Raw genomic sequence first — 16,468 nt, forward strand, 5'->3', positions numbered from 1 at the left:
ACGAAAATATGGGATTTTTTGCCGAAAACCACCGCATTTCGTACCCCAAATTAAATTATGATATTTGGGGATTTTTTTCATTTCTTTATTTTACAAAAATAAAACCCAATATTTGAGAAAATCAATAAAGCCGTAGTACATACATAATACATTACACTGGATCGAGCTTACACAGTGTAATTTCCTCCAGTCTGCGCCGCGCGCCTATATAAACGTACGCGGCGCAGACTGGAGGAAATTACACTAAGTAAGCTCCAGTGTAATGAAATATGTATGTATTATATTATTATTATATAAAATATTATATAAAATATAATATGAAATTTGAAAAATTACAAGTCAATTTCTTCTTAATCTTCTGGTTCAGGGACTTTTCTCTCCAGTGTAGTCCCAGTGTAGGCACCTCTAACAAGCTGTTTCATCTTATAAACAGTTTCTCCGGCGCCTTTGAAAGTTAGTTTTAACTTGACTTCCAATCCTCCAGACGGAATGGGAGACCGCCGGTGTTTGTTATCCTCCACCGATCCCGAAATTTCACCGCCGTGGCAAATGAAATAGTAGCAGAGCTTGCTGACTTCTAATGGAACGTGTCCAACCGTCATGAATCATATTTATAACTTATATTGATAGTATGTAAGTAAGAAAATACGTGAAAAATGATTTGGGGAAAATAATGACGGTGACCTAAATTTTGGTAGTCCGAAACTATGGTGTTTTTTCGAAAAATCACCGACTTTCGTACCTTTTAAATATGTCTCGTAAGGTATGTAAAACCCGTGGAGTTTGGGGGAAAGGTAAAAGGCGCGGTAAATCAGGGTTTTTATCGTTTACATTTACAGGCTTATTCCAAATTTGAAGGAAGGAAATGGCAGCGGTAAATCGGGGTATTACTGTACAAAACAGAAGCAAGAGTACAGAACAATTATCTGTACGCACTAAATCTAATCGACTATGTATTTTTCTACTATACCTGTACCTTGTACAATGTTGGTTTATACAGTTCAAAAGCTGGTCAGGGTATGGGATGAGGGGGTGGGGGATCGTTCACATACTAAATAATCTCAATCTATATGACAGGGAATAATTATAAGATTCATTTATTACACCTCGATGCATTCAAAGCATGTCTTGGGAGCGTAGACGTGTACTCTGATGTTATTAGTCAGTCACACTATTTTACTTTAGATATCGTACATTTCGACCTCATGTAACATATTACTCCTTGTGACGCAGCGTGAAGTCGCTGCTTGTATATACTAGAAAATAAATGCTCCAAAATTGATAAGATAATGTTTCTTCAAATTTTATAAATTATTTAAAAATAAATGTACTTAAGAAGTTACAGGTATTTCAAGCCGTAAATCGGCTATTTTTGGCCCTTCTTTCACACATTAAAAATACAATTCTCAAAAATCCGGCTGCAAAAATTTGTCTACTACTTTCAGCTACAATCACAAGAATTTGTGAAACGATATCTCAAGAACTGTATGATTAGTAGCATTTTGATTTACAATTTTGTCGGGCAACAAATTTAAATTATTCTTCACACAGCTTTAATCGGCTTGTAACTAAGTCATCTCTTGTTGGAGAGCTTCTCGTAAAAATGATCGTGGAGGTTCGGTAACATTAAAATCTACCCTAAAAATGGTTCAAAATTGGGTATTACAGTAATATTACAGAATTAACCCAATTGGAAAGAACGTCTTGAAAACAAAAAGCGAATTCTTCCGAAGATGCGTACTTTTATAAAAAATTTGTGAAGTGCCAAAACATATTGCCTTAAATCTAGTATATTTTCCGAATATGAAGCTATATCCCCGACCAAATCAAAAACGGTTTTGGTGTATGTCTCCGCTGGGTGGTTTGAATCTGTTTAATTGCATCAAAAAGACTATTATTTTCAAAGCAGGAATAACAGATTGTAGTATTCCTAACCTAGATATTATATATATCTAGGTTTATATTAAACATCACCCCCAACTCCAAAGAAAACATGGGTTATTTTCAGGAGCAAAAACGTGGACATGTCACGTACCTTTTAAACCGTACAATATTTATTTTCCGATCCAGCAATGTAACATTACAGGAGGAATGTTACATCTCTCTCTCTCTCTCTCTCTCTCTCTCTCTCTCTCTCTCTCTCTCTCTCTCTCTCTCTCTCTCTCTCTCTCTCTCTCTCTCTCTCTCTCTCTCTCTCTCTCCCTCCCTCCCTCCCTCCCTCCCTCCCTCCCTCCCTCCCTCCCTCCCTCCCTCCCTCCCTCCCTCCCTCCCTCCCTCCCTCCCTCCCTCCCTCCCTCCCTCCCTCCCTCCCTCCCTCCCTCCCTCCCTCCCTCCCTCCCTCCCTCCCTCCCTCCCTCCCTCCCTCCCTCGCTCTCTCTCTCTCTCTCTCTCTCCTCTCTCTCTCTCTCTCTCCTCTCTCTCTCTCTCCTCTCTCTCTCCTCTCCTCTCTCTCTCTCTCTCTCTCTCTCTCTCTCTCTCTCTCTCTCTCTCTCTCTCTCTCTCTCTCTCTCTCTCTCTCTCTCTCTCTCTCTCTCTCTCTCTCTCTCTCTCTCTCTCTCTCTCTCTCCTCTCTCTCTCTCTCTCTCTCTCTCTCTCTCTCTCTCCCTCTCTCTCTCTCTCTCTCTCCCTCTCTCTCTCTCTTCTTTATTTTTAGCTCCTCGATGACGGTAGTAACCTGTATAACTCTCAACTTATCGAGTCCCAATTAACTGATTTACATCGCTAGGGCTTCCTAGAGAATCCCAAGCTCAATTGTTAACACTTTGGAGAACAATGATAACAGTTCTCAGAGTTAGATAATGCCGCAGTTAACATCGACCAATGTCGGGTCACAGGACCGGAGCCGTATAGTAGAGTAGCTATTTTATCATCACATTGGAGAGCGAGCTCCTTTCCTTCGTTTCTGGGTGCTCGTGTTTGTTTATTAACTCATTCACAGGGAGTGGGCGAGGGGACGGACATCGATCAGTTGCAGTATTGCTGATCATAAATATCAATAAAATAGACATTTAGTTAAACTAAAACTAACATTGGCCATGATGGCCATGATCTTCTCGTCAATAACATATTATATTGCTTCGTACACGTCTCAGGGTGGCCCAGAATTCACTCGTATAATTTGTTTCGATAATTCCACATTCCACAAATATTTTGGATATCAGAGATATGGGACTTACTTAGATTTTTAGAAAAGTTTAGTTAACACATTACCGTTCACAGTGGGTTAGGTACTCAATATTTGCTGGATTTTATTGGTTATGTCATCATAAACTTGAGCCATCTATTTAATGAATTTGTGCGTAATATTATAAAGTTTGAGCCGTTTTAATTACCTAACATTTGTTGAGAACTCAATCAAGGGATTCTGACCTGCGAACCACCCAGATCATTAGGCTTCTAGAAGGAAAGAGAATGTACGTGAAGTATTTAGTAGTAAACTGCATCGTTCACTAAATGTTAAGTGGCTCGAGCCTACAATTTCAACATCTTACCCTTGTAATGTTCACCGGGAATTATATCCCCGAAAAGTCGTGAACACTGAGCGCTGCTGCATGCGTGTCTTGAGGAAATATTATCAGACGCCCGTTGAGTCACCTTGATGTCACCAAGATGTCGCCTTGATGAACAGCGCGTATCACATTATACATCCTTTAATTGAGGAACCTTCGTACATTATAATGGATGATGATTAATCACTCTACACTAGACTGTCACGTGACTTTTTCAACCCGTTCTCTAGCTGGCCCTGAACGACTATTCGAAACCCTAACCCTCTAATCTGATCCCAATCGTAATCCTAACCCAATCCTTAACAAAAGCATATCATGCTGAAACCCTAACCCTAACGAGAAATTATACCAACTTCCTTATACGGTCATATCACGTGATCGAGACAGTTTTTCGTCAATATCTTGCCACGGGAGCATTTTAATAATATGTCATGGGATCTTTCGGAATCAGCGTTCAAAAATTCATCGATTCAAGTTGGTTTCAACCTCAAAGATCATGTGTAGAGTGATTTAGCACGCTCGCATTATAATACCATTTAAATACCTTGGCTGTTGAGTGCTGCGCGGAATAGCTGAAGGTGAGATTGAGCTCTGAGAATCCTCAAATTGTATCTATATAATTAGTTTGATATTCCTCGTACTCCACTACCCCACAACCCCAGGTTCAATGTTTTATTAATGGGTAATGCATGATGATGCATTACCCATTATAATGCATAATGATAATGGTCGTTCTATCGCCAAGAGGCCGGGTTAAGATTGGTTGTACTGTAGAATGGCATAATTAAGGTAACCATGTACGCGATTGTGTTATTATACTGCAATTTCAGATAATCCTCGTATTTAGTTTGATATTCCTGGCACCCCGGCCCAGCTTCAAGACGATGTTTTATTAATGGCTAATCGGTAATAGTCATTGGACGTTCTGTCGCCTGGGTAATGGGCGTTCTGTTGCCAAGAGTTCTGGTAAAGATTGGTTGTACTTTTAATTTTAGAATGGAACTGTAAAATTGAGCAGTTACGGTACTGGAAGTGCGAGAGGACTATGGTTAGAGCAAATTCTTGTTACCCCATCCCAGGTTGAAGATGATGTTTTATTATTTTATTAATGGGTAATGCTCATTATTTCGCCAAGAAGCCGGGTAGACTGTAGAATGGGACAATTACGGCAACCAAGTGATGGTGCCATTTCAGATAATTCTCGTATTTAGTTTTGATATTCCTGGCTCCCCGGTCCACGTTCAAGACGATGTTTTATTAATGGCTAATTGGTAATAGTCATTGGACGTTCTGTCGCCTCTCCGGAGAAGTGCCGTATAGCTCTAAGGTCTTAGTGTTTTTGATAAATACCGTCATTAAAATTGCGGTAAAAGTTCACAGTTAATATTGCGTCAATATATAAACAAGTATTGACTATTGATAGCATATAGTGAACTATTGCTATCAATAGTCAATACATGTTTACTCTTTTACTGCTAGTGCTGCCGTTTTCTTACAAAAGTGCTTTTGAAATTTTGGATTCTATTTAAATTTTTTGGGCTAAGAAATACTCCTAAATAAATATCCATTCCCTGAGAACTAATAAAAACAACCGCCGACGCCCAACATTCTGATTCACCCAAAGAATTACTGCCGACTGTGGGACAATGCCTAACCAACATTTTTACGACGGATGGATTGGTGGTTGTCGCGGATTTCAGAAACGCTACTTTCCCCTTAAAATGGAGTCTTGCTGTCGAAAACGCTTTTAAATGTACTGTTTTCCTGAATCATCTGCAGATTTTGCACTTGCCCGACTTAATATATATAAATATGATATAAAATGGGGCACAAATTTGATTGGTGTTCGTATCGGATTCTTAAATATTAATATTTTTGGAAGAATCAGGTTATATCTGCTATAAAAACCAATGTATGTTCTACGATTATTAGTAATTACTAATTGATGGTGCGCTGTTCCTCTATTTTGTTCGTATTCTTACATGTAATGCATGTTTTCAAATATGCTGAAACCCTAACCCTAACGAGAAACTATACCAACTTCCTTATACGGTCATATCACGTGATCGAGACAGTTGTCCGCCAATATCTTGCCACGGGAGCATTTTAACCCTATGCCATGGGGTAATTCGGAATCAGCGTTCAAAAATTCATCGATTCAAGTTGGTTTCAACCTCAAAGATCGAGTGTAGAGTGATTTAGCACGCTCGCATTATAATACCATTTAAATACCTTGGCTGTTGAGTGCTGCGCGGAATAGCTGAAGGTGAGATTGAGCTTAGAGAATCCTCAAATTGTATCTATATTAGTTTGATATTCCTCGTACTCCACTACCCCACAACCCCAGGTTCAATGTTTTATTAATGGGTAATGCATGATAATTCGGATAATTAACGGTTAAGATCGGTTGTACTGTAGAATGACATAATTAAGGTAACCATGTACGCGATTGTGTTAAATTTATACTGCAATTTCAGATAATTCTCGTATTTAGTATGATATTCCTGGCTCCCCGGCCCAGCTTCAAGACTATGTTTTATTAATGGCTAATCGATAATAGTCATTGGGTGTTCTGTCGCGTCTTCGAATTACTCTCGACCTTTGTGAAGCTGGCCGCTGAACGATATGATTTAAACGATAGCTTATAGGGACTACCGGTGGAAAATGAATAAGTTTAAGTCCAACAGTATCTTGTTATCTTCATTGTGCTGATTCCACAATGAAGAGAACAAGATCCTGTTGGAATTTTAATTGTTCATCTTCCACCGGTATACCTAATCGGTAATAGTCATTGGGTGTTCTGTCGCCTCTCCGGATCATTACCCTCGACCTTTGTGAAGCTGGCCGCTGAACGATATGATTTAAACGATAGCTTATAGGGACTACCGGTGGAAAATGAATAATTAAAAGTCCAACACGATCTTTTTATCTTCATTGTGCTGATTCCACAATGAAGATTTAAACAAGATCCTGTTGGAATTTTGATTATTCATATTCCACCGGTAGTCCCTAGATAGCTTAGGACGTCAATTCTCTCAGACCTCTCTTAGTGACCTTACATGTAGCTTGCTCTATCTCTACTATAATTCAGAGAATTGTTTTTGTTGTATGTCTGTACGACCGCCCACGTGCAAATTAGACGAGAAATAGGAATTTAGGTAACAACCAAAAGGTTCCATAGCAACGGTGTTTAATGCGCACGTGCACGTGCAAAGATTGTTTTAACGTCATTTTGATCGGTTTTGTGGTAATTACGTTGTCTTTAAACTGTTTTATATTTAAATTGGCTGTATCTTCGGTCGGGATGGATCTTTTTTGATGCGATTAAAACTTTCTTTCAAAGAATACTACTAGCTTCGTCCCTGTTACCACGGGCTTTCTAGTCTCTACTATAATTCAAAGAATTGTTTATGTTGTCTGTCTGTACGACCGCCCACGTGCAAATTAGACGAGAAATAGGAATTTAGGTAACAACCAAAACGTTCCATAGCAACGGTGTTTTAATGCACACACGCACGTGCAAAGATTGTTTAAACGTCATTTTGACGGTTTTGTGGTAATTACGTTGTGTTTAAAGTGTTTTATATTTAAAATCGGTTTTGTGGTAATTACGTTGTGTTTAAAGTGTTTTATATTTAAATCGGCTGTATCTTCGGTTGGGATGGATATTTTTTGATGCGATTAAAACTTTCTTTCAAAGAATACTACTAGCTTCGTCCCTGTTACCACGGGCTTTCTAGTTCTGTATAAAATGGTGTTGCCCGTTTTTCACAGCTAAACTAACTTAGCTGTGAAAAATAAGAATCCAAGCAGCTACCAAAAATTCTTAGTTGTTATGGACGCTGAAAACAGTTTTATTCAAATTTTTCCGTTCTTAACGACAAAAAACGATAAAAGATTTACTGTCCGTATTAGACAGATAGTGTGATTTACCCACTAAATCTAACAAGTGACTAGGTGAGCGGGCGGGCCGCAGCACTCTTGTTGTCGGAACCTATCTACAGTAACAACTATCTGTTTGGTCTACTGAGAAACCTGTTTTGGTAGATGCATTGGCACTCAACAACTATGATGACATAGTATCTTGCTGTCCTGCATTGTCAAAGTTTTTAAAGTATTACTACTTTACTATTACCCACTAAATACTTAAATAAGTTCACCAATAAAAACGTAAATAAAATTAGATAAATATATAACAAGACTGCCCGTTGAGTTTCCTATGAAGCAGTTGCCACGGTAACAGTTGCCACGGTAACAGTTGCCACGGTAACAGTTGCCACGGAGAATAGCTGATAACTGATTAACTTTTTTAGTGCTTATTCGACCCTAGCTAGACGCTACGGATATCGTCACGTGATGCGTTACGTGATGTGCATTGTGCGGTACGTGCCGTACAGCTAGAAATTTAGTTAGTCTCTGTTCGAACCCATTGATTAGGTACTCCTTATCGGACATAATTCTGAACGGACATTAATATAAACGCTCGAAGGATGCTGAGGAAATTGATGCTATAATGTGAATTCTCAAAAACGTGTTACTCATTCAACATTTTTATGATGACTGATGTAAAATAGGAACGATTATAGGGCATCCAGCGTTCAAATAAAGTTAGATTAGATATACAATATGTCATAGTTGTGTATGAAAGCTTTCCATACTGTTTTACATACAATAATTGGGAAGAATCGATTTAAATGCTATTTCAGGTAGTTAAGCAGGTCTCAGGTCCTTATGACAAAGCGCTTCTTTATCGGGGAATCTTTTGCCGGTCTACGACTACAAGAATTTTACATCTGTCCATACAGATTTCATATGTTATCAACATGTTTTCGATCACGCAACACGTTACGTCACTTACGTGCCGTCTAGCTAGGATCAAAGTTTGCATCCCGTTACATTGCGTTAGTGTTACGTATCCGAATTATGCGTTGTCTAGCTATAGCTGTACGTATGTGATCAACTGATCGAGTCTCTGGTCCTAGCTAGACGGTACGTAGCGCATCACGCATTACGTGAAATGCCGTATAACTCTTAGTGTTTTTGATAAATACCGTCATTAAAATTGCGGTAAAAGTTCACAGTTAATATTGCGTCAATATATAAACATGTATTGACTATTGATAGCATAGTGAACTATTGCTATCAATAGTCAATACATGTTTAGTGTTTACTCTTTTACTGCTAGTGCTGCCGTTTTCTTACAAAAGTGACCTTTTGAAATTTTGGATTCTATCTAAATTTTTTTGGCTAAGAAACACTCCATTCCCTGAGAACTAATAAAAACAACCGCCGACGTCCAACATTCTGATTCACCCAAAGAATTACTGCCGACTGTGGGACAATGCCTATCCAACATTTTTACGACGGTTGGAGTGGTGATTGTCGCGGATTTCAGAAACGCTACTTTCCCCTTAAAAATGGAGTCTTGCTGTCGAAAACGCTTTTAAATGTACTGTTTTCCTGAATCATCTGCAGATTTTGCACTTGTCCGACTTAATATATATAAATATAATTTGATTGGTGTTCGTATCGGATTCCGACAAAACCTCTTAAATATTAATATTTTTGGAAGAATCAGGTTATATCTGCTATAAAAACCAATGTATGTTCTACGATTATTAGTAATTACTAATTGATGGTTACTATTTTGTTCGTATTCTTACACACCCAACTTCCATTTAATATAATGGAGTATAATGTATTTTCAATCGTATCAAGTATGGTATAAAACACATGTATCGCCAAAGTTACAGCCTCCTGGATAAGTAACTGGAGGGGACTGTAAAGGGACCGTATGGACAACTTTACTTATTTCCAGTCTTGCTAAATGCGTATTTTCAAAAATATGTAGTTTTTAGACAAAACTGCCGTACTTTTGTGGACGTACTAGTGAAGAAAATACTGAAAAACTAATCCAAGCGTGGCACGAATTTAGAATTTACGACAGTCTCGGTGTGAAAGATGGTGCAATGTGATACGCACTGCTCATCAAGGTGACTTGCAGTCGGTGTTCATATTTTGTTGTAGGCCCGGACGGTGCCGGTGGCTCCATTATTATATCCCAGCACTCGCGGGAAATTATCAGTGCGGGAAATTATCAGTACGACTTTTTGGGAATATAATGCTCCACAAAAATTATAATGCGCGCAAACTGTTAGCATTTTACTAACGCGGCAAAGTTCAAATATTCCGTATTTTATATTGTATCTAACAACTATACTCTAGGAGTTTGATGTAAATGATCAAAGACTTAATAGTTAATACGTAATTAGACGTAGTTTTTTGAGAGGTCGAATACTTTTAAACCAATCTTTATCGAATTTAACAACACTGAGCTATTTCCATTCTGGCCCCAACTTTTCTGGGGTATCACTTTTCTGGATTAACGCTTGTATGCTATTGTATTGTGCGAGTGATTTTAAATCAGGTACAGAAAATCGAGTATAATATTCTAGGGATAATTTAGAAGAGATAAGATAGTCCTATACTAATTTTTACTCGATTTTGCAATTCTTGGACCTCGCTTTTTAAGATTTTTAGAAGGCTGTAAAAAACAGCGCACCATCAATTCTAAAAATCTTCATAAAAACGAGGTGTTAATTTTAAAATCAAATAGAAATGTTTAAAATACCTATCAGTATCTCTAAATTTTGTAGGGTCAATATTTTCTCAATGATCCCTAAAACATGTCCTTACTAAAAAGTCGATATCGACTGCCCTATTAAGCACTTTTGTCAGGAAATGAAATTCACCATATTTCCACAGTTTTTTAATCAAATACTAAAACCACTTATTCTGACAGTTGTAGAACGTATTATATGATATCGGAAAGACAAAGCAGACAGTGTCAGAAACCTAAAGGTATATTGCTCACGATGAAGTTTCCCAGAAGTCTGAGGCTTCCCTTGCTCCTATTGTTATTAGCTGAAATTGGTAAGTGATGGTCGTTTGATTGTGCCACTGATTTATTCTAAGAAAACACTTTCAAAGAAGAATTCGTTTCAAGTTGAAATTTATAGTTTCCAAAATGAAGCTTGGTACATAATTTTCAAGGAAACTTTAAATAAACAGTTCAACTTTGATGAATTACACATCTTCATTGTCGATGGAACTATATGAAAGGGAGGAGGGGGGGGGGCAAAAGTTACTTGGCGACAGAATCTTCGAATGAGTAGTTAAAGCATGCCGACTGCAAAGTTACAGGTCTCAAATATGAAACACACTGGTGGTATAAGACCCAGCGTATGTTAAGTTACTTTGCCCCTCGGCCCTCCCCTCCCCCCCCTCCCCTCCCCCGTACATAATATATTGAACGCAATCTTTCCAGTGATGGTGGCTTGTGAACAACCAGGATCTACAGGTGTGTGCAATTATATTAATATTGTGACTATTTACAGGGTGTCCAGTTTTTGATTTATTGTCAAATTTAGTACAAATTAAAGAAATTTTTAAATTTTGGTTATAAATGTAACAAATATATCAAAAAATCATGAAACATAATAATATGTGACTAAACAATTTATTATCTGCTCAAACCATCGTCCTTTATTGGAGAGCACATGCTGATAATTGATATCAGGTGAGTCAATTGTCTCCCATTGTCTACAGCAGACTGCACTGTGCCCAACTGCATTCTCATTGCCTCTCTCATGTTCTTCGGTTGTCTTAGGGACTGGATTGCTGTAAACCTTACTCTTAAGATATAGTAGAAGCTGTTACGGGCAAAAAAAAGTGTTTTCTGCTATTGGTTTGAGGGCCTAACCATTAATTAGACACGATAGTGTGATGTATAAGGATTAAGAATCTGTTTCGAATATGAATAGGACCTTATTAGTCACATGCTATACCAATGCACTCTTGAATTCCTGACCAACCTCGGAATTCTCCAGGGCGATGTTCTTGCTCCACTCATTTTCATAATCGTTCTGGACTTCATCCTAAGACTGGCAATGCCAATAGGGCCACGCGATGGGTTTAAAGTTGGCACTGACTTTATAGCTTATTTGGACTTCGCTGACGACTGAGCTACAGTTCCTGACAGCTTCAGCGAGAATAGCCGCCTATGCCAAAGCATCTCTGACATTGGCAATGTCACATTGCAGCTCCCTATGGTTTACTTATCAACATCGACAAGACCAAATACATGTCCTAAAACATTCTGAGGCCTTTCAACTCAGGAGAAAGGGTCTTTGTCAACGGCACTTCTCTAGAAGAAGTAGATGACTTCAAATATTTAGGATCTTATGTAGCTTCAACTAGGAACGACATTGCTTGGAAAGCCCTGCAGAGTCTAGATGCTTTCTGGAAATCTGACATGGTCTAGGAAGATCAAGACCAAGATTTTTAGAACTGCAGTAGAATCCGTTCTTCTGTATGGCACAGAAACGTGGACCCTGAAAAAAGCTGACACTAGACGGGGTCTATACAAGAATGCTACGAAGAGTCTTTGGCATCTCGTGTAAATCTCACACACCTATAATTCTGTTCTTAACGGAAATATTCCACCGGTGACCCGTGACAGATACCATAAAGACACGACAACTTCGTTTTGCAGGACAGGTCTACACTCTACCTTCTACAGGACCAACCTGCTCAGCAACTCCTTTTCTTGCAACCATCATAATATGGCCATCGGTATAGAGGACGACCTCATAAGATCTTTCCGAAGAAGATACTGGATTGGCTCATGAGTGATAGAGATAAATGGAGGGAAGCGCTGTCCGAAACTAGTTCCAGACTTCAACTGGATCGACCTAGGCAGAGTAGGCATGATGTTTTGATAGGGTCTTTGATAGTGTCTGTTTTTCCAGTCTCACCATCCTCACAGAATGTATGTGGAAGGAGGCAATAACGAATTATTATAATTGGAAAGATTCCAAACATTAACTGGGTTCAGGAGCGGATTTAAATGTCGATAAAGTAAGAAGACAAACCTAGCTAAAAACGTTGTTTGAGGTTTCTTTAGTAACGAAGCAGCTCATGGTTATGTAGTTGCATAATAATAACTTTGTAGATATTTATTTTTTCTGATCGACTACCAAGTGAAACAGTTATCTCGGTTAAAACTTTGCTGTATTAATGTTCAGATGGACCCGTCCGTATTCATCCTCTATAAATGTAACAGATTTGTACTTGTAGTGATGTAATTAGTTTAAATCACATCCACTGTTAAATTTAAGATTTAATAATTTTTAGTTTTATGATATACCCTCCGGGAATTAAATATCCACTAAAACTCGGGGACACCGAGAGCTGATAATTTGCACATTTTTCCCGCTAGGGAAGCGAAGGTATTATCAGCATAGACTCAGACTGGCTGGCGGCAAGTTGTAAAACAAATAACACTAACGTTCTATATATTAGACACTATATTGTATCATGCGCACGTATCGGATTACACCCCTTCCAATCGGAACCGGAAAATATTATAATACGTGATTATTACGTGCGCATGATACAATATAGTGTCTAATATATTGAACGCCAGTGTTATTTGTTTTGAAACTTGCCGCCAGCCAGTCTGAGTCTATGCTGATAATACCTTCGCTTCCCTTGCGGGAAAAATGTGCAAATTATCAGCTCTCAGTGTCCCCGAGTTTTAGTGGATATAATTCCCGGAAGGTATTATAACAAATAATACCTTGGCTTAGTTATCGTGCCAGGCTCGCCCGTAGCACTCAACAGCCAAGGTATTATTGTATTATAACAATATAGAGTCATACTTAGCATAAAATCTTTTTAAATCTTAAATTTGTATTTCAGCTAGAAAACGAGAGGTAACAGAGATAACTCCTTTAAAAGTTACACAAGGAAAAACTGCCGACAACAACGAGGAATGCTGTGCAGCAGCACATTCAGTTGATATGGACTTCTCAAGTAATTCAGTAACTGACACTGATAACGGAGCAGGCTGGTTGAAGTTAGAGTTTAGTAAAACTCACTTCATTCACAAGATCATTATCTACTACCTGTTCTACACCAACTGGTACAATCCTGGTGATTGGTGTGTAAGTAGTGAAGATTACTTCAGAACCTGTGTGAATGGGCATAACAACGTGGATGTGTCAGTGTACCAGGGAGAGGTAAAGCAGAAGTCTTGTGGAACACTCCAACTAACATACGGACTAGACCAGTCAGACCAGATCTACACACTGCTCTGTAACACTGAAGGAGACACGGTGAAACTCAGCAAGAGTACAGGACAGATAGCAGTAACTGAACTAGCTGTTACGAGCACAGGTACTGTTAAAATCTAGGATTTGATCATTTAAATTTGTTGATAACGTAGGAAGTCATACCAAGCATAAGATCTTGTTCGATTTTTTAAATTTGAATTATAACGTAGCATAAGATCTTTTTTAATTAAATTTAAAATTAGTATTTCAGTTAGAAAAGCAGGGGTAACAGAGATAATTCCTTCAAAAGTTACACACGGAAAAACGCTCAACAACAACGAGGAAAGTTTTGCAGCAGCACATGCAGTTGATAAGGACCTCTCGACCCAAACAGTAACTGACACTGATAACGGAGCAGGCTGGTTGAAGTTAGAGTTTAGTAAAACTCACTTCATTCACAAGATCATTATCTACTACCTGTTCTACACCAACTGGTACAATCCTGGTGAGTGGTGTGTACAAAATGAAGATAACTTCAGAGCCTGTGTGAATGGGCATAACAACGTGGATGTGTCAGTGTACCAGGGAGAGGTAAAGCAGAAGTCTTGTGGAACACTCCAACTAACATACGGACTAGACCAGTCAGACCAGATCTACACACTGCTCTGTAACACTGAAGGAGACACGGTGAAACTCAGCAAGAGTACAGGACAGATAGCAGTAACTGAACTAGCTGTTACGAGCACAGGTACTGTTAAAATCTAGGATTTGATCATTTAAATTTGTTGATAACGTAGGAAGTCATACCAAGCATAAGATCTTGTTCGATTTTTTAAATTTGAATTATAACGTAGCATAAGATCTTTTTTAATTAAATTTAAAATTTGTATTTCAGTTAGAAAAGCAGGGGTAACAGAGATAATTCCTTCAAAAGTTACACACGGAAAAACGCTCAACAACAACGAGGAAAGTTTTGCAGCAGCACATGCAGTTGATAAGGACCTCTCGACCCAAACAGTAACTGACACTGATAACGGAGCAGGCTGGTTGAAGTTAGAGTTTAGTAAAACTCACTTCATTCACAAGATCATTATCTACTACCTGTTCTACACCAACTGGTACAATCCTGGTGAGTGGTGTGTACAAAATGAAGATAACTTCAGAGCCTGTGTGAATGGGCATAACAACGTGGATGTGTCAGTGTACCAGGGAGAGGTAAAGCAGAAGTCTTGTGGAACACTCCAACTAACATACGGACTAGACCAGTCAGACCAGATCTACACACTGCTCTGTAACACTGAAGGAGACACGGTGAAACTCAGCAAGAGTACAGGACAGATAGCAGTAACTGAACTAGCTGTTACGAGCACAGGTACTGTTAAAATCTAGGATTTGATCATTTAAATTTGTTGATAACGTAGGAAGTCATACCAAGCATAAGATCTTGTTCGATTTTTTAAATTTGAATTATAACGTAGCATAAGATCTTTTTTAATTAAATTTAAAATTTGTATTTCAGTTAGAAAAGCAGGGGTAACAGAGATAATTCCTTCAAAAGTTACACACGGAAAAACGCTCAACAACAACGAGGAAATATATGCAGCAGCACATGCAGTTGATAAGGACCTCTCGACCCAAACAGCAACTACCACTGATAACGGAGCAGGCTGGTTGAAGTTAGAGTTTAGTAAAACTCACTTCATTCACAAGATCATTATCTACTACCTGTTCTACACCAACTGGTACAATCCTGGTGAGTGGTGTGTACAAAATGAAGATAACTTCAGAGCCTGTGTGAATGGGCATAACAACGTGGATGTGTCAGTGTACCAGGGAGAGGTAAAGCAGAAGTCTTGTGGAACACTCCAACTAACATACGGACTAGACCAGTCAGACCAGATCTACACACTGCTCTGTAACACTGAAGGAGACACGGTGAAACTCAGCAAGAGTACAGGACAGATAGTAGTAACTGAACTAGCTGTTACGAGCACAGGTACTGTTAAAATCTAGGATTTGATCATTTAAATTTGTTGATAACGTAGGAAGTCATACCAAGCATAAGATCTTGTTCGATTTTTTAAATTTGAATTATAACGTAGCATAAGATCTTTTTTAATTAAATTTAAAATTAGTATTTCAGTTAGAAAAGCAGGGGTAACAGAGATAATTCCTTCAAAAGTTACACACGGAAAAACACTCGAGAACAACGAGGAAATATATGCAGCAGCACATGCAGTTGATATGGACTTCTCAAGTTATTCAGTAACTGACACTGATAACGGAGCAGGCTGGTTGAAGTTAGAGTTTAGTAAAACTCACTTCATTCACAAGATCGTTATCTACTACCTGTTCTACACCAACTGGTTCGACCCTGGTAACTGGTGTGTACAAAATGAAGATAACTTCAGAGCCTGTGTGGATATTCATAATAACGTGGATGTGTCAGTGTACCAGGGAGAGGTAAAGCAGAAGTCTTGTGGAACACTCCAACTAACATACGGACTAGACCAGTCAGACCAGATCTACACACTGCTCTGTAACACTGAAGGAGACACTGTGAAACTAAGCAAGAGTACAGGACACATAGCAGTTTTTGATGTAGCTGTTACGAGCACAGGTACTGTTAGAATGCTGTTTTTTCTAAAATTTTCTAAATTTACATAGAACAAAATTCTATTAACGTCGAAAGACGAACGTCAGGTTAGTGATATTTATATTAATATATTATTAATTATGTTATAAATACGAGTAATAAACTAGAACTTAGAATAGTACTTATTAATGAAACACCAGATTCCCGAGGCTGAGGTTAAATAAATCAAAATGGGTCTTGCTCTGGAA

At 38.5% G+C, this 16,468-nt stretch overlaps 3 protein-coding genes across 3 annotated transcripts in view; 1 reads left to right on the top strand and 2 right to left on the bottom strand.

Moving 5' to 3' along the window:
* The window catches only part of LOC134823015 (aspartate aminotransferase, cytoplasmic-like), a 39,172-nt gene that overhangs the window by 20,523 nt on the left and 2,181 nt on the right, over positions 1 to 16,468 (bottom strand). The window lies entirely within an intron of this gene.
* LOC134823014 (transcription factor E2F5-like) overlaps positions 1 to 16,468 on the bottom strand; it is a 50,451-nt gene that overhangs the window by 9,157 nt on the left and 24,826 nt on the right. The window lies entirely within an intron of this gene.
* LOC134823076 (uncharacterized) lies at positions 10,316 to 16,434 on the top strand. Its single transcript, XM_063834425.1, has 8 exons — positions 10,316 to 10,442; positions 10,837 to 10,869; positions 13,272 to 13,748; positions 13,896 to 14,372; positions 14,520 to 14,996; positions 15,144 to 15,620; positions 15,768 to 16,244; positions 16,421 to 16,434. Exons 1-8 carry the CDS (start codon positions 10,328 to 10,330, stop codon positions 16,432 to 16,434), a joined length of 2,547 nt encoding a protein of 848 aa, XP_063690495.1. The 5' UTR covers positions 10,316 to 10,327.

Source organism: Bolinopsis microptera, chromosome 11 (genome assembly GCF_026151205.1).
Source record: "Bolinopsis microptera isolate Bmic1 chromosome 11, MBARI_Bmic_1.0, whole genome shotgun sequence".
Taxonomy (NCBI): Eukaryota; Metazoa; Ctenophora; class Tentaculata; order Lobata; family Bolinopsidae; genus Bolinopsis; species Bolinopsis microptera.